This window comes from Candoia aspera, chromosome 6 (assembly GCF_035149785.1).
Source record: "Candoia aspera isolate rCanAsp1 chromosome 6, rCanAsp1.hap2, whole genome shotgun sequence".
Taxonomy (NCBI): Eukaryota; Metazoa; Chordata; class Lepidosauria; order Squamata; family Boidae; genus Candoia; species Candoia aspera.
The window spans coordinates 50,579,483-50,600,457 of NC_086158.1; the positions used below are offsets into that span (position 1 = coordinate 50,579,483).

Below are 20,975 nucleotides of genomic sequence, written 5' to 3' on the forward strand. Positions count from 1 at the left end.
GATGCTGTCATTTCTCACCCACCTGCCCCGCCCCACCCCAGAAGACACTGCTGGCAACTTGTCCTATTACAAATTCTGCTTCTGTTTCTATGCAGAAAAAGCAAAACCTCCAAAGCTCCAACCAATTCATATACAAGCAAGTCCAGATGACGCTGTTGTTACTCTCATATTTAGTTCATCCAATTGGAAGTTAAACATGATTCATCCTGACACACAAAGCATACTATGCAGTTTCATATTTCTATGTCCTAAAGCATTAATTAGGACGAACATGCGCACAGTACAATTACTAAGCAGCAGCAGAAAGGTGTTTAGCTCTTCCCATTCCAGTATGGTCTATTATCTATTACTGTTGGCAGAATAATATTTTAAATATTTTCTGTATTGTAATTCGGCCCAGAATTATAAAGCTGTTGCAGCAGAGAATAGTGTGAACCCTATATAGCACTGTAAATATTTAACAAATGCATTATGCTTTCGTGAACTAATTTCGTTAGACACATGCATTGACTCCATGCATGTAAAGAAGCTGTCAGTCTGGCATCACAAGGGCAGATGACTCTGCAGAAGCCCAAGTGTCTAGTTTCTTTCCAGCCCAAGTCAAAATGCCCATAGTGGGCTGTCTTCAGAGATTGGAGGCAGCATGCCAACAGAAACCTACAGTAGCCCAGCAGAATTGGGCAGATGTCAACTCAACCCTGGCAACAACCACATTGCTGACAAAGCATGATAGGTTGTGTCCAGTGCCAAAGCCTTGTCAGGAGAAAAAGGAAAACACTATTTCGAAACCGACACCTAAATAAGATTTTAAGCTGCTTCAGCTGGGAGCTGGAGCAAGACCAAAGCATTATCATGAAGACGATTATATGAAAACAATTACCAAAGGACAATTGTGCTTCAGTTTGAGAGATGTGAAGATGAGTCTGTTTATGTTGCTGAAATGGATCTGAAAATAGTCAAAATGGCCTGAATAACTTTTGATTAATTGATTAGGCGCCTTTAGGTTTGTTTTGGCCATGAACCACATAGACTTTCTCCAGAATGATCTTTGCTTTCCTTCTACCTTTTCCATCATTTTGGACTTCTGGATGGAACTGGATGTTTGTATAATGCATCCGAAATATGATAGCTTGAGGTGGTTATTTATACCTTGAGTGATACCTCTAGATCAGGCTTTCTCAACTTTTTGACCCTGGAGAAACCCTTGAAATATTTTTCAGGCCTTGGGGAACCCCTGCACATTCAGGCTCAAATAGAGGCCAGAAGTTACAAAATTATCTGTTTCATGTGTAGGCCTGTATATATGCATTAACCGTGTTCATAAACTAAAAATAAAAAATGAAATGTGAAGTTGCCTGAATGTGAAATAAATTTTAAATAAAATGTGATCTCCCGGGGAACTCCTAGTGACCTCTCACAGAATCCTAGGGTTCCACAGAACCCTGGTTGAGAAACCCTGTTCTAGATTGATTTGTTCTGTGATCTAATTGTTTGCTTTCTGGCCTATCCATGGTATTCCCAAGATCCTTCTCCAACATCAACACTCAAAAGCATCAATGCTTTTGGGTGTTTAAACTACATACATAAGAGCTTGGGAGACAGAAACCCTAGTTGCCTGGAAGTGCCTTGATATATGCCACTAGCCAAGGTAAACTCAACTGCAAAGACTAGGTAGAAGTAGGAATTGCTTTTTAAAAAAATAGCTGTCTGCCAGACCCTCAGCTAATTGTGGTTCAAAAGGAATGGAGGAACAAATGTGAGAACACAGAAAAATCATACATGGAAAACAGAATTTGCACCCGTTCCTAATAGCTACCAAGAGAAATTCTGCAATAAAAAGCCTAGCTTAGAAGCTTTAATGATTGCTAAGTGGGAATTAATATAAAAGCAAACCAGGCTTCAATCTAGGCATCTTCCCCTGGGAATAAACTCCTTTGAACATAATAGGACTTCAGTTCTGTGAGTGTGCCTAGAATTCTATTGAGTTGCATTAAACCAATGTTTTTCAAACTTGCAACTTTAAGATGTGCTCCCTGGGGAATTCTGGGAGTTGAAGTCCACACATCCTAAAGCTGCCATGTTTGAAAAACATTGCATTAAACCAACGCGGCGCAGACGTCAGTCCCACCCTTCCTCCAGCGTTCCGGCGCGGCTTCCCGGTTCCTCTTTGATCCGCTCTTCCGCCCCTTCTTTCCCCGCCCCGCAGCTCTTGCGTTTGAGAGCGTGACCAGCAAGCCGCGCCCAGAAGCTTCGTCTCGTCCGGCGCGATTTCTCCGCTTCTGTCTGAGCGGGAAGTCGAAAACACGGCTGTGTGTTTGTGTCTGCCCAGCTATTTGTTTCTGAGGTAATTTAGTGCAAGGCGAGGGTTATTCCGCTGTGAAAGGCTCCGCCACGAAAAAACTGGATCTTTTCCAGTTCCTCCGAAGATAAATTCTTTTCTGCCACGAAAAAAGGTACTTGGAATGATGCTTAATGCTCAGCAAGGAGTGTTCTGGTGGGAAGGATAAGGGCTTTTAAAGGTAATGGGGAAGGCTTATTGTCACTTCTGTCCTCCAGGCTGCACATGCCCTCCCCAGTCACTTCCTCATTGGCTTATTGCATTCCGGGCTTCCAGTACATTCAGAGACATAACAAAAGGCCAGATGTTGTCGAATACATACTCAGTAAAATATGTGACTATTTCAGCTCATCTTTCTGTTCATCTGTCTGGCTGAGTCCTGCAGAACAGACAGTTCTGCTTCAAAAGAAGCTGTCTTATTTAATATGCCTTCATGTGAAAGGAATATGCATCATCTCCAAGAGCATAGAACTTCTACGTTTTTCACAGGAAGGTTGCAAGGGTGATTGTGTATCTGCTTATATGCAGCAAGGGGAAGCGTGTAGGACTGTCACAGGCTTGTGGTTCTACCTATTCTAATAACAATAGTGTAAATTGCTAGCTGTATGATTTAGATTGCTCATGAGATCAGTTAGCCCTGTGTTCCCTACTTCAATACTGTAATTGAAGACTCCAGAATTCAAGCAATATTGTACAGTATGATTTTACACTGATACATGGAAATTGCTATCTTAACCTTTAAGTACTCTGTCTATCTTTCAAGCAGGTTAATCAGTTCTCAAAATGGGGACACCTATATTGAACAAACCTAGATCATTATCCTGCACTCCAGAGAATTATGAGAATTCTGTTCAAAGCAGCAGCTTAGGGAAACAGGTAAATATATCAGGAAATTAATGTTTGAAGTATGTTTATATCATTCAGATTATTACAAAAACAGTTCTTCTGTTAATGCTACGTAATTACATTTACTTTAGCTAATGAGCACAACCCTACGAGAACGGTTGAAGAAAACAAAAAGATCCTTTCATTCAACTTTTATTGTAGCCAAACAACTTAAAATAGATGATGAAAACAATAGTAACCAGAAGGACAAAACTTTATGTAAGGATGGACTATATTCTGTATCACGTGTTGAGGATAAATGCTTGGAAAACGTTCCTGATGAAACTATGTGTTTGAAGAGTTCTGCACAAGACAGAGCACTTTGTATATCTGAATATACTGGATACAATAAAACTACACACAATTCTTCAGAAGTTAATTTATTGGGCACAGACTGTAAACAATGGGAGCTGTTGGAGGAAAAGATGACATTAATGAAGCAGCTTCAGGAAAAAGAGGACCTTCTTCGAAGACTTAAATTGGTCAAAGTCTATAGATCAAAGGTAAGAAAAATATTAAAACTTACTTCAGAAACAGTTTTAAGTAAGTTTAAATACATTAGAAACAAATCCTGCAGATAAGGCTGTTTTTCAATTTTGTTATGCTCTTGAATTCCTAATATAACTATAACTGATCTTAGCATGGCATCAACCCAATTTGCTGTTCCAGTTGGATACTGCATAATACACTTGTTTTCATCTATACTAAGGATGAGTAAGTCTTTACCTGTAATGGAAATTGGCCACTTCCTCAATAAGATACCGTTTCTTGCCAATGTGTAAAGTGCTATGTATCTTTAATTTAAAGCTGAACAGCACTTGTTTTTATCTAATACTAATTCTATATAAACTTACCTGTACCCAATTTTATTCAGTCATTCCCCTCTTTTTGCATACATTAAAATTATGAGCTTTCCTTGTAGAAATCATATCCATTGTTTAAACTCTGCAAATATTTATATACTTTGCTTGTTCTGGGCAAGTAGGAAACATTTTTTTTCAAATAAACATATCTAGTATAGGTTATAATTCCATACATAAGTAAGATAAGTGTATTCTAAAAGTAGTGATAAGTAAATCCCAGTTTATTGTCTGAAACATAACATTTTTTTAGAGTTTTTAAATCTGATACTTTGTTCTTTCAAGTGGAAAGTACATTACAGACAAAGGGAAGGGGAAAATTCTGACATTTATGATAGTTCTAAATTAATTCTGTTAATTTCTGTTCTCTGTTGGAACCTTTGTGTAGGTTATCCATTTCAACTGTATCACAGATTGCTCAATTGCTTTTTCTGTTTCCCTACAGAATAACCCAACAGAGTTACAGTTTCTGATATCAAAATGGAGAAAGAGTTCCCAAGCAGTGTTGTATGAACTGCAGTCAGCCTTATCTACTGATAACAAAAAATTAAGTCTGACTCAACTGATTGACAGTTTTGGACTAGATGACAAACTCTTACATTATATCCGAACAGATGAAGATTTTACAGATCCATAATATTAGTGCTTTATTCACTCTTAAACATATATCAAAAGATTAGTATTTTCAAGAATTGAATCTAAGTCTTGAACTGTATCACTGGATTGCTGTAAGAAACTGCTATCCCTCTCTTTTATACTTCTTTTTCAGTCCCCCCTCTTTATTTTAATCCTGGCCATCTCTCCCTCCTTAATTAATACATTAAACTCCCAGACTCTGCTGTTATGACCCTTCTCATTTGTTTCTTAACTCAGTCTCTTTCTCTTCAAATTACAGTCCCTTTCAGCTACTTTTTTCTGCCAAGATGCTTTAGGGTACTTCTCCACACCCCAGATTATGTTTCTGTCCCTTTGTGAGTTTTTAATTCCACTGCACAACTTTTGTTTGTGTAAAACTGGAATGTCTGAATATTCCAGTTCAGAAGTTTTAGTATAACAACAGTAATCTATTACAAATACAAACTGGTAAATTTATTTAATCATAAATGCATTGTGAATATAAATTCCTTGAGGTGATCAAAACAAATTATGACACAATATTTATAAAACTACCTTAGTGTAATAAAGAATTAAGTTAGAAGAGAAGGTCAGGAAGGAAAAAAAACTTCCTTGCCTAAGCATAAGAGTGTTTGTTGCTAAAATTCTTGCACATCAAAGAAAGCTGGGAATGTTCTCATTCTCAATCTTTCCACTTCAGCTTGAAGGATGGCCAACTCTTGGGCCTGTGCCTTTGCAAGATCCACCAGCTGCTGTCGTTGTACAATGTCCTCATAATGCTCCTTAGCAATGGTTTGGTTAAGCATCTCTGAGTCTGTTTTTTAAACAAAAATATTCAGAGTAAAGTCAACGAACAGATTTTCAGTCATCCCCAATTTCTTTCAAATTTACTAGTAGTACTATGGCAACTATCATCTTGCTATTATATGAGCTGTACCTAACTGTACGATTGATTAAATAGTTACTTCATTTACACCCCAAAGAGGTTTTCTGGTCTCTCTGATCAATATCACTGACTGGATCATGAGTGAAGTGATCCAGTTGCAAGTGGTAGGAGATCTGCCACCACCTCCTAAAAACTATCAAAAGAAAATACCGATACAAAATTAAGTCAATAGAAATATCAGAATATATTGGCATGTTTAACTATGTTATGGCAATTGGTAATAGACCTAAGAGTATTTATACATTTTTTTTGATAATATCTAGATTATATTGGAAAAAGCAAGATTTTCATAATGAGTGTATAATGTGAGCTCACTAGCTGCATGTTTAGAAGAAGAAACATCTGTGGTGATTTTTTTTTTTGGTCAGAAAAGGGATATAAATAAACATCAAATCCTTGAATGTGACTTACTAGTAGCCTCATAAATGTGCCGCCTTTCTGATACAATAACAAGCATTTCTTGTAATTCCTTACTGAGCTTCTGGTTTGCTAGCTCTTTCAGATGTATTTGCTTCTCTAAGTCTTTAATTACTTTTTTCTTTTGTTGTATATTTTTCTTATGAACCTGGTAATTGAAAGGAAATTTATTAAAAAAGGATATTTAGAATGTATGAAGTGAAAAAATGCTAAAGCATGTTGTGTTTCTTCTGTGATGCAGAATATGTTAGGTTTTAATATGATTTAATTTAACGTCTTTAAAAAGTGTAGCCAGTAACTGAAAACGTATTAATAGAAAGTGAGTGTCTTGATGACTATACAATGTATTATTTCAGTATGTTGTTTCCCCCTCAGAGGTTGAAGTAATTATATTACTAAAACAGGAGCACTCAATCATATGTAAGTATGCAGTATTTCAATCCAAAACGGGCAAAGGTGCTTTGGATCCAGTGTTGGGCACCTTTCTGTTTCTGCTGGCTACTCCTTAAAGAAACAGTGCCTTTTTCTGTGGTAGTTGCCCAGGCTCAAGAAAATAGGTTTGTGAGGTAAGGAGGGATTGTTTTTATATTTTCCTGCACCCATCCAACTACTATGCAGGCCCAGGAAAAGGTACATCTTTTTTAAGGTGTAGATGATAGGTACTGAGAAAATGCCTATATTTGAAACACGCTTGCCTGCTTTGTAGCTGAATACTGCATACCTTATTTTTGGTGTTTTTACAGTTCTGGAAGGAAAGGTATGAATATTAAAAGAAAATGAAAACATGAGAAGACGTACAGAGTTGGATCATAATTCTCATTAGGGGATTAATACTTAATTTAAAATACAGTACTTTTACACTACATTTCAGGTCAAAGCCTTCCCAATATGACTAGCAAAAGTTACTTTAGCTTCATAGAGAAAAAAAATGATGCTTTCAAGTTATTTATAATATTATCCACTTAAAATATTTCAAATGATTCAGGCTATTGTGATCTTTCTACCATTCAGTTCTAACTAATTCTGATAAACTATCAACCAAAGTTGTGCGCAAGCAACTTTTTCCTTCATTCTGTTCTATCCCCTTTCCAAGGTAGTCTTATGTTTTAGTCTATAAAAATTTGATTCACCATCGAAATAATTCAGAATTGAAGCAGTATTTTTTTTAGTTATGTTTTAGACTGTCTTCATATATGTTCAGTAATGCAAGATAAACACTAAATTGAGCAGACCACTGAGTTAAAATCTATAGTACATCAGTCTTAAATGCTTTGAGGAAAATATGTGATGCTAAGGTAATAATAAAAAAGCAAATAAAATCAAGGAACTTGTGTAAACTATTCTTCAATTTCCTCTCCTGATACAGCTAAAGACCTGGTTCTGAATTAAAAAAAAAGAAAATCATCTAGTAGTTTTGTGATGGGCAATCGCACGCGAACAAATTTGCAAACAAAATCAGAAAGTCAATCCTTTTCATATGGCCAGCTTTGTTTACAATGAAAAGAAAAAAATAGGGTTGAGAGGTCACTATAGGAAGACATTTTTTTTCTGGTCTGAAGTAAAAAATGTTGCAGATATGGTAAAAATAAAAAATAGGGGTTATTGGAAGTACTTCAAAGCATTAGCAAGAACTCAAGAGTTGCATTCCTTTAGCAGGTAGATATAAAGATAAATACTAGGGTATCAGTAAAGTCTGAACTAAGGTAAGCATATTGAATAGGTAGCATATTCCATATTTCTTTTTTATTAAACTTTATTCCATAGGAAAACTTACCTTGTCTAGAAAGTTAAATGTTCCTTCCATTACTGATACTTCATGATTCATCCGCTTATCGTAGTTTAAAACTGTTAAGAACTGTGAATATAAAAACAAAATGAAGCTAACATAGATGATGCTCAATCCTAGAGTTGTCAATATAAACAATTCCATAGCAAAAATAAACTTTCAAAAGAAAATTGTTCTGCTTTCCAGTAACAGACCTTAAGTGAATTCGTATGTTTATCTCCAAAGTGCTTTTATTGAGCTAGCACATACTATAGCATCTAATCTCAGTTGTAGTATATATGCAGTGGTGCTTAAAAGTTTGTGAAACCTTTTGAATTTTCAATATTTCTGCATAAAAGTGATCTAAAACATGATCTGTTCTCCACACAAGTCCCAAAACTAGATAAAAGAACCTAATCAAACAAATGAGTCAAAAGCATTAAACTTGTTCACTGATTTATTGAGGAAAATGATCCAGAGCTACATATTTGTGTGTGGCAAAGGTATAGGAACCTTTGCTTTTGTAACTGTGTGCCCCCCTTGGGCAGCAATAACTGCAAGTAAGCACGTTCCTCCTTACCAAACAGCTTCAACTCAGGGATGTTGATGGACATCCTTGCATGAACTGCCCACTTCAGGTTCTTCCACAACATTTCTATAGAATTAAGGTCAGGACTTTGACTTGGCCATTCCAAAACATTAACTTTCTTCTATTTAACCATTCTTTGGTCATACAACTTGTGTATTTTGGGTTGTTGTCTTGCTGCATGACCCACTTTCTCCTGAGCTTCAGTTCACGGACAGATACCCTGACATTTTTCTGTAGAATTTGCTGGTACAATTCTAAATTCATAGTTCCATCAATGATGGCATGCCATCCTGGTTCAGAGGCAGCAGACCATGATATTGCCAGCACCATGTTTTCACAGATGGAATAAGGTTCTTCTATTGGAAGGCAGTGTTTGTCTTTTGCCAAACATAATGCTTTTTATTCAAGCTAAAAGGTTCTATTTTGGTCTCATTTGTCCACAACATTCTTCCAATAGTCTTCTGGCTTATCCACATGATTTATTGCAAACTGTAGTTAGGAAGCAATGTTCTTTTTGAAGAGTAGTACCTTTCTTCTTGCAACTCAGCCATATCGTTTGGTGTTTTTCTGAAGGTGGTCTCATGAACACTGACAGTTGCCAATGGAAGAGAGGCCTTTAGTTCCTTAGATGTTACTCTGAGGTTTTTTGAGAGGTCCTGGAGTATTACATGCCTTGCTCTTGGTGTGATCTTGGTTGGCCACACCCTCCTGGGGAGGGTAAGAATGGTGTTGAGTGGCCTCCATTTGTACACAATATGCCTGACAGTGGACTGGTAAAGTCCAAACTCTTTGGAAATAGTTTTGTAACCTTTTCCAGCCTCAACAGCTGTTTCTCAGAGATCCTCAGAAATCTTCTTTGTTCAAGCCATGACACACCTCTACATACCTGTGTTGTGAAGATCAGATTTTCTCAGAATACCCAGAATTCTGTTCAGACCTCCCACACTTACACCTGATTATCCTCCCATTTATTGAAACACCTGACTCTCATTTCCCCTTCAAATGAACTGATAATCCTAGAGGCTCACATACTTTTGCCACACACAAATACGTAGTTTTGGATCATTTTCTGTCAGCCATACCTGTCCTAACAGTCAGAAATCACGCTGAGACGAGGAGTAGGTCTTTAGTGTTTATTACTGCTACATTAAACAGAATCCTAACAAACTGAAGAAGTGTGGGAAAAACCCAGACAGATAAACCCCGAAAGTTAAGGCGGGTCTGATCTGTGTCTCTTTGAATGGCTGCTTAATTTCTCAGTATTACGCATGCATTTTCCCCCCTGGATAGAGGCCCCCTCCTGCTCGCCATCAGTACTCATGACAATACCAGGTAGACCAGACAGGAAACATAACCAGATATGCTAATTCTACTTTACTGTAAAGCTACGTTAACAGAATCTTGCAAGTCTGAAAGTACAATTCTCCCACTGTCTCCTTTTCAGCTCAAGAAACTAGGGAGGGTCCTTTCTGAACCTCTGGCCCTATGTACTATCCAGCTGTGGGCTATGCTGTCTCTTATCTGACCATTTCCTAGGCAGCATCTCTTCACCCTATCTCCCAAGTTCTTTCCCACATACCATTACATCTTCCTCAATAAATAGATGAATAAGTATAATGCTTTTGACTCATTTAATTGGGTTCTCTTTATCTAGTATTAGGACTTGTATGGAGAACAGATAATGTTTTAGGTCATATTTATGCAGAAATATTGAAAATGTAATAGGGTTCACAAGCTTCTAAGCACCACTGTAATATAGAATAAAATATAGAGAGTTCTCAGATGTAGCTATTGATAAGTTAGAATAATACGTACTTTCTGATACGGTTACATACTGTCCTGACAAGCAGGAACCACGCCGAGACGAGGAATAAGTCTCTAGTGCTTTATTACTGCTACAGTAGACAGAAAATCCTACCAAGAAGAAGTGTGAGAAAACCCATACAGATAAACCCCAAAAGTCAAGGCGGGCCTGTTCTGTGTCTCTTTGAATGACAGATCAAATTCTCTCTACTACACATGCGTTTTCCCCCCTGGATAGGGACCCCCTCCTGCTCACCATCAGTGCTCATGACACATACTTTGATATCATTGTAAGTATTTGAAAATATTAACTTACAATCTGATGGTCTTTTGTAACATTCAGTTTTTGTATATCTCGAGCCTTTTGATTCAGGTCTTCTACTTGCATCTGCATTTTTTTGTGTTCCCATTCCAGCTGAAATATTCCTTTACGGAAATCTTTACTTTCTACCATACTGGCAATCTTTTTTTCTCCTTGAGCCTTGAAAAAAGAAATATTTCTTCATGTAACATAATGTTTTAAAATTTAATTCTGAAAGAAGGTGGATGGGATTTCCTAAAACTGAAGGGAAACTGGCAAACATCACTCTTTTCAAATGAACAACAATGTTTGTGCATTAATTAAATGTGAAGGATTAAAAAGCAAAAACAACCATATTGAATAAGAAAAATCATGATGTTAAAAGTCCTGGGAGGAAAAAGGGAGCAGAAATGAAATATATGCTCACTGGTATTTAGGATATGTGTTAGGAGAGTTGGTTATACTAACTGGGACTTGTAATACATGACTAGACAACCCATGACCCATTGGGTTATCGTTTCAGAGATATTTCCTTATCAAATTCCTCAGTGCCTTCAACAATGGCAGAGCTGCTAATGTACTGCCTTCACTGGAAAAGCCCATAAAAAGTCAGGGAGATATTCAGAAATGTATCTGCCTTGAAAATAGCCCATGTCATTCATAAAGCCCTACATGGCACGGGTCCAGGTTACCTAAGGGACCGTCTCCTCCCCACCACATCAGCCCGTCCCACCCGGTCGTGTAGAGAGGGCATGCTACAGACCCCGTCTGCAAGAGAATTCCATCTGGCGGGGTCCAGGAGGCGGGCCTTTTCTGCAATAGCACCTGCCCTTTGGAATATCCTTCCCCCGGAAGTGAGATTGGCTCCCTCCCTCCTGGACTTTAGGAAACAGCTAAAGACCTGGTTCTGTAATTATGCCTGGGGCGGGAGGGAGAGTAGCCATTCTTGGGGATGGTTAGTTTCTTAGAAGGACCCAGCTCTGCTTGCAAATCATAAAGAACTCTTAGCCATCTAGGTTTTTATTATATTTATTGTATTTGTATTACAGGGTTTTATAGTTTTATATTTTTATCTATGTTTTATTGTAAACCACCCAGAGTCCCTTCTCTGGGGAGATGGGCAGTGATAAATTTGATTAATAAATAATAATAATAATAATAATAATAAAAACTGTAAAGCACAGTTAAACATCAGGAGCTGACCACAGGAAATGTTTTATGACATTTTGTATTATGTCATAAAATGTTTTATAAAATTTGCCAAATTTCAATTCCATAGAAATCATGGGCCCCAGTTTTTGGACGCATACTGTAAGTTAGCCATTTGAGATACCTTGGTTCAAAAATTGTTGGCCTATGACACATCATTTTGCCCAGTTAAAGATTACAAACAAACAGACATGAGAGTTTTAGTAGTATACAGACAGATAAGAGAATTAAAATAAGGTTGATTACTGTCACTTAAAAGTCAGGGCTGTATTTAATTAGAAAGTTGTAAATGCAAAGAAATAACTTTCAGTATAAGTTATCTGCAGAAGCTTTATCCTTTGAAAGAAAGGTAGTTACCCGGATCATGCTGTTCAGATCTTCAATAATAGTCCTGTTGATTAGAATAGCATCTGTGTAATCTGGTATTAAGTTGGTACCTTCTAGTTCCACTTGCCCTTGTTTAAAGAGGAACTGGACCATCAAATCTAGCTGAAATCTCATTTTCTGCTCTCGAAGCCTACAATTATAGAACGTTTTTTTAAAAATAACCGATGGCTTGTTTTAACAATTTACCATGATCAGAAAAAAAGACCATCTATACTATACTAGATACAGCTTTGTCTAATTATGTGTGTCAGACAAAAGTAGACTTTTAATCTGATAGTTCTGCATTCTGTGTGGCAAGACCCATAGATATCTGCTTTTTCAGAGGACACCTCTTCCATTGTCTGCAATAATGTTGACTAAAGAGCATGATTAACAATTATAATGTTTTCTTAGACACCCCATAACAAAAAGGTATGGTGCCTTTTGCACCTTGGATGTTGTAGTATAGGTTTACTTAGCTAAAACTACTGCTACTATATTATTATTTTTTCTTTTATACTACTAATAATATAGTAGTGTTACTATATTATTAGTAGTATACAAGAAAAAAAAGCAAACTTACAGACTGATCTCAGCAAAAACATGGTCAACGTCTTTCCGTAGCTGTTCATCATCTTCAATTCTTCTTTGAAGGAAAGTTTGCATCTCTGCTAGCATCAGTGCTTTTTGCTTCACCTTTGCAAAAAGGAAGATAGCCTTTAGGAATATGCTTGCTTTATAATTGTCACAGATCAACCTCCTAAGAGCAAAAAAGTATGTTTTCATTTCTTTAACAGAGCTGCTTTGTCTTGCAGACTTGTATGTTTAAGATTAATACTGTTTTCAGAGCACAGTAAATTGTTTTTTACATTATTCATCTACATATAGAGACTGATCGAACATTTGAATCCAGTGAAAATAACAAACCACTTCTTGTAGGTGACCTCTGCAAAATGAAAACTAGAAAGGATTTAAAAACCAGCCCCTTGCCTTGTGCATGCCTGGGAGTCTATATATTTCCTATTAGCTCAGCTCTGTGAGAATTATTTGTTCGTATAAAATTCAGTGGTCAAATTCAAATTTGATTTTAAATAATGGAACCTTATACAGTACATACTTGCTGTTCACTTTCTACTTTTGCTCGTCTAGTTGCACAAAAGCGTTCCCAGTTGACGATGTCAAGACCCTCAGGTTTGTTTTCAGGATTGTCCATTTCATCAATTGCTTTCATTAAATGGGTGAGAGCATCCTGGTAAGCTTTGGCAGAGCCTGGCCGTTCGCCATATGGATTTGCAGTATCAGTTTGTACTTTAATCTTCAAAGCCCTGTTGTTATTGAACACAACAGGCAAAGAAAAAAATAAATGTTTTCTGCAGTGTGTTACATATACAACAGAAAAAGTATATCACTAGCTTCACTTTGTTTCTACTTTCTTTTTTCTTTTTTGCCTCTGCAATATGTGTGTATTACCAGCTAGCATTTTTTTTAAAAACTCTTCTTTGTATTTATTTTTCCTTTCAATTTCTATACATAGACTGGTAGGAAGGCTTGCAGTCTTCCTTAATTTAAACAGAGATAGGTTATTTTGGCTCTGTGGATAACCTTGGCATTTAGAGACCATATTGTTGGTGTTCTTTGTGGAGCATAAAGGCATTGTTCTAAATAAAAGTTATGCCACCATTTGGTGTTTTGCTCTGCAACTGTGCAGTATTCCATTTGTTTTAAAAGAATCTTTTAAAAACTTCAAGAGAAAAAGGAGCCTGGCAGGCCAAAAAGAGAGGCTACACTAGTAACCGTGGGTACCACTTCACCTCATATAACTGATTTCTTCACTGGTGTTTTTAGACACCACTCTTGTCATGTAAATCCTAAGGATACTGGCTCGGCAATTTCAATTTTCTCTATAGCTTTTGGAATTCAGTACAATCATTTTCAACTTCCGTATCATATAAAATATTTAGTTCCATAAGTTCCAGGTCATAAAAATGGATCATATGGTTCAGTTGTCCGACAATTTACTTTCAACTAGTAAACAAATGTTATTAGCATCAGCACAAAAATTCTTCTCAGTATTGGTAACTGATAGTTGGCTTATGTCATGTTCACTGTTTCATTGTGCACTGTACATCGTAATGTTTCACATGCCATGGTGCTGATGCGCGTTTCTGTTTGGGAGGGAGCTGCTGTAAAACCTTGTGCCAAGCTCTGTATCTATGGTCATTTCAATGGAATGTGTTTGGGTTATGTGCTCTGCTCAAGGACTTTTCCCGCGGACCATCAGAAGCTGTTAGGAGCACCTGGGATTCTGAGCTTGGGAAGATTCTATGGGGGGAGGGATCTCATTTGCATCGAGGGTTTTTAGTTTGCGTTTGGCGCGCTTTTTCCATTCTCAGCTTTCTTTGTGATCCTGCACGCTATTCTTAAATAAATCAGGTATCTTTGTGATCCTGCTCATGAGTCTGATGATGTTTTAGAATAGGCAATCCTTACAGCTTATTAATTTTGACTTGTGTAAATAGGACTGCATAATTTAATACATTTTGTGTAAATGTTGGTTTTCATTGGTTATTTCCTGCTTCCAATATAACAAAATCTGTAGTACATGGTACAGGGTTGGATGGAGAGGTCATAGATCAATCCCATAATAAAATTATTTTTTTTTCTGCTATAATTGTATATTTACCTACTATGAGAATCTGGAAACATAAGACAGAGAAAAGAAAATAAGCTCATCTGGAATGAAGGTGGAAATGGAATATGTCAGTTGAAAAAAAGGAGCTATGGGAAAGTAAAGAAATGATACTCCCACCCCACTGAAGCAATCACCATGTAAAATACAGACTTGCATATTTATATTGTTAAATTGTAATCAATGCACCACAGCTTAATTTAATTCTTCAAGCCTGAGACATTTAACTCAGGCATAAATTCCCAGGTTGAATCTTGTGGGAATCGTTGACCAAGAAGAATGATGAACATGGGATTAAATATAATGAGCAGGAATGTACCAGTTCAACAAGCACAAGGGAATGGTTATAAATTAAGTTAGTCACATTTTAATTTATTTGAAATATGAGATTAGTTAGCCATGACCAACTTAATTTTAACTGATTTCAGTAGGACTAAGCTGTAGCTAATTTAAATTGGATTCAAACCTTAGTGCTCAGCTCCTTGACCAATGTAAGTTGTGTATCTTCAGTTATTGTTTTATTATTGTGATAAATCCTATTCTAGTTGTTGCTTTGGAAATCCATGTTGCTTTAATTATCCTTATAAGACTATTTGTCATGTTCACTGTTCCAATGTGCCTGGTACATCGTAACGTTTCGCATGCATTTGCCTGATACGTGTTTGATCTCAGGAGGGAGGAGGATGCCTCTTCGGGGAGTTGTTATCTCTTGGCTGCTGGGTTGGAATGTGTTTGGGTTATCTCATGTGTTCAAGGTTGCTTTCCCAGGATGTGTGGAAAACGGTGAACAGCACCTGGGAGGGGGGTGGTTGCTATGGCTGGGCGAGGGGAGGGATTATGTTGGGAGCCGAGGGTTTTTAGTTTGTATTTGGCGCGCTTTTCGTTATTCTCAGCTTTCTCTGTATTTGCATACTATTCTTCCAATAAATCAGATATCGTTAAGTATCTGCTTGTGAGTCTGAGTATATCAGGATAGGCAATCATTACACTATTATTGTAAGAGGAAATTCATAGACTTTCAGAAAAGGATGGAACTAATGAAATGTTGCTACCTTGGTCGACGTTTATAAAGTTTAAATAGTTGATCAATATGATGAGTTGGAAGATCTGAAAATTCCTTTCTAAATCCACGTTCCATAATCTATTTGTCAGGAGAAAAGCAGAAGTCACATGTCAGTCAGGACTGAGTTTAAGAGTTTATTATGCCTAGTTCCAGTTCTGCTATACATGATGACTACATGTCTACAGAAAATACAGAAGCTTTAAATCAAGCAATGTTGAATTTTGGTTGTCACATTCACTTTGCAAAATAATTAAGCTGACTTCAAGGTGACATGACAAGATCTCTCCCAAATCAGCAACATACATCAGGAGGTCAAAAAGTAAAGGTGGGGTCAAGCCAGCCTAATCAAAGTCCTGACCCTTTGTACATGTGTGCAACATTCATGAACGTACAAAAGGGTCAGGGCTTCAATTGTACTGCTATGACTGCCATGTTCACTGTTTTGAGCTCCCCTGATGCTGTTCTACTTGTTGACTGCAATATTTTTGTAGGCAGAACTACAGTCAATATGGCAGTTGTGTAATTGAAGCCCTGTCGCTTTGTGTGAGTGTACAACGTCATGGTATGTACAAAATGGGCAGAGCTTCAATTGCACAGCCACAACTACCATCTTGATTTTTTGACACATACCCCACCCCTACAGATGCTGAAGTCTGTGCCTTTGGAACTGAAAAACAGTTTTCAAGACTGTGCAGAAAAAAACAGATCCTGAACCTTCAGGGGAAGAAAAGCAGTGGATTCCTGCAAGAAGACTGAGAGAAGCATAATGATAATGGTGGCTCCCTGCTTTAAAGACAGAAACAAATGTCTGCCAATTGGATCTTGCAGCTCATGAAATATGCTGTTTTTCAGGAGAAAGCATCCAGGGTGTGATAAAACAACTTCCAAGGCTCATTAAGTCTACTAACAATGATCCCTTCCTGGTAATCAAATGAGGCAAACAATACTGCAAAGAACAGTTGGAACTGTTATCACCATAAATTTTAAAAACTACACAGAAAACTCAAGAATATGTGCACTTTTACTTACAAAAACCTATGGCTATATTGTAAAACAGATAGTGGCATATATGCAATTAGATTCTTTGGACAGGGCATAACATTCAGTACTCCTACTTTAAAATAGACATTGTTTCAACATATAAATAGAATATCCATGCAAATGATCCAAAATTAAACTGAAACTTGTTAATTAACTAGCTTAATTTAATTCATTAGTCGAATTCAGTAAGTTTAAAAAATTCAGTAAGCTTAAATACTACAGCTTCAGTTGAAATGCTGTGCGAATTTAGAGCTTAGATTCTTACTTTGTCTTCAGCAATTAATATATCGTAGGCCTCTCTAAAAGCATCCACATCTGCCCTAGCTTTCTTTACTGTGTCACTGGATATTGCCTGGAGCAAAATAAACAAAGGTGGATATGTTTGCCTGTGAATCGAACATAAGATGTCAAATTATGTTGGTACAACTAGATCAGTGATAATATATGGTATACTCTGTTTTTCTCCCTTGGACAGTTTAAACTAGCTTTACTGAGTAGAGCATGTTCCATATATATCCTGGATTTAAAGTGCCATATTGATTTGCAGCCCACCCTACCTCTGCATGTGCTTGTATATGTACCAAGCTGGGAAAGCTTGCTTTAAGTTATCTCATGTGCCAGTATTCCTTCTCATTTAAACACTTGATTAAAGAATGTCACAGAAAGGTAATGGACCTATCATTCCCTGGCCTCATTCAGACACAGAAATCAACATTTTCTTAATGTTAGCTTACAGAAAGCTAAAAACAAGCAAAACACATTTCATCTTAGTAGTGTATGTGAACCAGAGCAAAGTGTAGTGGGTATTTATAGAGAATTACTGATAATATATTCAGTAAGAGGAAGGAATTTTAGGGGGAAGCTTTGTTGAGGAATGGGCAATTTTTGATTCCAAAAGGGCAAGTACCATGAGAAATAACTATTTTGTCAAATCCCCCCACATTCAAATGTTCTTGCCTTTTCCTTCCTTTTGTTATTAAGACAGTGATAGAGTCCAGCTTCTCTTGAACTCAGCTCTTCATCCAAAAGCAGAGAGTACAGGAGGTTAGATACTTTGAGTTCTTCCTAGAAAAAGGTTTGAAAAGGGAACAGTAAGACTGCTGCTTATATGGAAGCAAGAATGATAAATATTGTTCAAGCTCACCTGGTATATAACCATTTCACAGTGGACTTTTTTGTCAAAGAGCCTGTTCATGATTTCATCAAAGGCTTGTGTAGTTTCCTGAATAGAACCTTGAAGTTTTTTCAGTTCAGTTTCTAGAATCTGTGGAAGAAAAAGATACAGCTTCTTTATGTGATAGTCTCAATGGCAGGTAATAAAATATAAGAAATGCTTGGCAGCTTTTAAAAGATGCAGACATCTCATTCTGTCTATAGTGCAAAAAGAAAAGAACAATGAATGCAGGAAAACTGGCATGATCTCCTTTGTCTATTGAGGGAAAATGAAGACTGCCTCTTTCACGCTCAGCTAATATGGTGGTGCTATTAACCAATTACTCATTCCTGTTTACTTTAAATTTTGAATATAAAATGTGATTATTTTTATAATTTGACAATGGAATATTTGGAAAAGAGTTTACATAGGTCATATTTAACTACCTGTGTTTGATTTAAAGTAGATGGGAAGGCTTTCCTAAGAAAAAATGCTCCATGCTTTAATGAAAGAGAAATTTGATAATCTTCCTTCCTATCTGTTTACCTTTCGGTGTTTTTCTCTTTCTTCATTCAGTTCTTTAACTTTCTTTTCATATTCCTTATATAATTTTTTTTCTTCTTCATTCCAGAGGGCTTCTTCTTTTGATGCAAATGCAGGTGGTGGAATCTCCTGAGTATATCAAAGAAAGCATCGCAGAAACAACAGTAGACATTGAATATTTGCAAAAACTGTCATTCCAGAAAGATTTATATTAAGTTTCAGAATGTATTTTCTGGTGATATTCAATAATGCATCCACCTTCTGTGAAATATGAGAATAGCATGCTTTCTGACTTCTGGTGGGGACATGGTGGACTGAACATGCCGGAAAACAGAAAACACCAAGAATCAGCCCATCTGCCCTCTGGACAGCTGCTTGTAGCCAGAAGATCACAAACAGCGTTTCACATTCGACTGGTAAGAGCTTAGCTGGGAGGTGGGGACGTCACCATTTCCCAAGCCACACTGTAGCCTTAAAGGGATACTAAGACTGGCCACCCCATTTCTAAATCACCCAAATTATATTCCTTTTAAGTATGCGTACCCTAAGAGAGGCTTTCTACAGCAAGGAGAAAGGCTGGTTCTCTTGGTGCTTATCGTTATTTTTGGGATTGCTTTTTAAAAATTCTTTCTAAGTTTTGGACTTTGTTTTTCCTCTAAATATTGAGGATTGAGAATAAGTAATTGTCTTCCTGTTATTATTTTTGTACTAAATTTGAAGATATTCGTATTTTCCTATATGTTGAATTGGGTGATTTGAACCTTCAGCTTTCTGCTTCTATTTTCCCTTGAGAACTGTCTGCATATCTCACTTTCACTTGTGTAAACACATTCTGGAACTCTTTCATATCTTCGACTTTCACTGGTTAAGCTCCTAGGGGGCGCCATAATCTACTGTATGAGACATGGAGGATTTTAAACAGACTTTCTGTCCTATCTTAGAGAGAAGAACCAAGCTGAGATGGTAGCTTGAGTCTCTAGTGTTTATTGTTCTACTCTACTAGACAGACAATCCTGCCAAACTGAAAGGCCACACAAATAAACCCAAAAATCAAGGCAGGTCTGCTCTGAGTTTCTTCAAAGGAAAGTTCAAAGTCTCTAAACTATGCATGCATTTTTCCCCCTGGATTGGGGCCCCCTCCTGCTCACCATCAGTACTCATGATACTTTCTCTGACTTCCACCAAGATTTTAAACAGATTCCTTCTGATTCCTACCAAGTTTTTATGCAAGGCATTCAGGACATTGTGGAAAATATGAGGTCTAAAATGTGTCATCTCGTTGGGGATGTTGTGGATGAAACTGACAAATTTAATAGTGACAGAAATGTTTCTTCTAAGTGTGAGATAAGGATTTCTATTGAAATGCTGGATGAAGATCCAATAGTCAAGTTGGAGAAATTTAACGGAGAGAGCGAGTTGCAAGCCACAAGTGAAATTGATCTTCTGGTGGAGTGCCATGGAAATGAAAGGGTTATTAGGTATGGGAGGTTTCCTGAAGAGAAGTTGGAGTTTTTGAGGGGGCAGTTGGGCTGTTTGATTTTTTAAAGAAAAAGCTCTGTGCACATTGTGGGGATATGTAAATGCTCTGGTTTATTTTGAAGTGGGATAAGGGTTAAAGAATATTTATCTGGATTGCTTTTAGGGTTTGGCTGATTTCATTTATCTTTAACAATTTGGATTAAGATTATTAAGGTATAATAAAAATGTCTATTTGGATGGTTTTAGGTTTAATATGATTAAGATTATTAAAATTGTATTATCAAGTATAATGGCAGACAATTTATATGTTTTTTAGTTTGATTTTTATTATAGTAGACAGAAATGTATAGAATACTAGTAGGAAGGAAATAATTAAATAAATGTTATCTTTGGGGGATAAGTTGTTTAGGAGGTTTATGTAATTTTTTCTTTTTTTCTTTTAATATAAGGGAAGGGAGTAACTGTATTTAGTGATTTTTACAATGTATCAATGGAATGATGTATAGAAATAATGTGATTTTGGTTTAATATAGAGTAAGGGATTATGGAAATTTTTGTATATCCTTGCTGTTAAAAGTTAGAAGTCACCTCTTTTTGTAACTTTGAAAAATTTTGTCTTGTGTTTTCACACTTTTTTAGTTTATTTCTTTGTGGTTTTTTTGTTTTTCTGTAGCTTTTATCATTGCTTGAAGTGTAAAAAAATTCTTATAAAAAAAGAGAGAATAGCATACTTTCCAATCCCTCTTTGATTTCTATTTAAGACTATGGAAAGCTGCTTCTTAACAGTTACCTGTGATATGTGAACCTGGGTACCTGCTTGTTTAAAATAAGTTTGAAAACAAGTATTTGAAACCTTTTAAAATTTTATGTTCTTTGCAATTTGACCAAAGTCCAGTTGATTGGATTGACAAGG

At 36.7% G+C, this 20,975-nt stretch overlaps 2 protein-coding genes across 3 annotated transcripts in view; one reads left to right on the forward strand and one right to left on the reverse strand.

Moving 5' to 3' along the window:
* The first annotated feature begins 2,229 nt into the window (after positions 1 to 2,229).
* Positions 2,230 to 4,911, forward strand: SFR1 (SWI5 dependent homologous recombination repair protein 1). Of its 2 annotated transcripts, XM_063306142.1 has the most exons (4): positions 2,230 to 2,344; positions 3,102 to 3,214; positions 3,316 to 3,726; positions 4,529 to 4,911. In XM_063306142.1, exons 2-4 carry the CDS (start codon positions 3,122 to 3,124, stop codon positions 4,718 to 4,720), a joined length of 696 nt encoding a protein of 231 aa, XP_063162212.1. In that variant the 5' UTR covers positions 2,230 to 2,344; positions 3,102 to 3,121; the 3' UTR covers positions 4,721 to 4,911. The 2 variants fall into 2 exon arrangements, with proteins under 2 accessions (XP_063162212.1, XP_063162211.1); XM_063306141.1 differs by lacking the exon at positions 2,230 to 2,344 and having other exon boundaries at positions 2,869 to 3,214.
* Positions 4,912 to 5,173: 262 nt separating this feature from the next.
* Positions 5,174 to 20,975, reverse strand: part of CFAP43 (cilia and flagella associated protein 43) — a 72,122-nt gene continuing 56,320 nt past the window's right edge. The window contains exons 28-39 of the mRNA XM_063307800.1: positions 18,587 to 18,712; positions 18,032 to 18,151; positions 17,845 to 17,952; positions 17,153 to 17,239; positions 15,836 to 15,924; positions 13,212 to 13,419; positions 12,678 to 12,790; positions 12,086 to 12,245; positions 10,535 to 10,699; positions 7,836 to 7,916; positions 6,056 to 6,209; positions 5,174 to 5,512 (exon numbers count right to left, since the gene is read on the reverse strand). Coding sequence (XP_063163870.1) covers positions 5,337 to 5,512; positions 6,056 to 6,209; positions 7,836 to 7,916; positions 10,535 to 10,699; positions 12,086 to 12,245; positions 12,678 to 12,790; positions 13,212 to 13,419; positions 15,836 to 15,924; positions 17,153 to 17,239; positions 17,845 to 17,952; positions 18,032 to 18,151; positions 18,587 to 18,712 — 1,587 coding nt within the window. The 3' untranslated portion in view covers positions 5,174 to 5,336. The remainder of the gene's footprint in view (positions 5,513 to 6,055; positions 6,210 to 7,835; positions 7,917 to 10,534; positions 10,700 to 12,085; positions 12,246 to 12,677; positions 12,791 to 13,211; positions 13,420 to 15,835; positions 15,925 to 17,152; positions 17,240 to 17,844; positions 17,953 to 18,031; positions 18,152 to 18,586; positions 18,713 to 20,975) is intronic.

Excerpts from the sequence above, each read along its gene's own strand:
- SFR1 (XM_063306142.1), top strand. The coding sequence starts at position 3,122 with ATGGGGACACCTATATTGAACAAACCTAGATCATTATCCTGCACTCCA. Across the intron at positions 3,215-3,315 it reads GCAGCAGCTTAGGGAAACAG|CTAATGAGCACAACCCTACG; the intron begins GTAAATATATCA and ends CATTTACTTTAG. Across the intron at positions 3,727-4,528 it reads TCAAAGTCTATAGATCAAAG|AATAACCCAACAGAGTTACA; the intron begins GTAAGAAAAATA and ends GTTTCCCTACAG.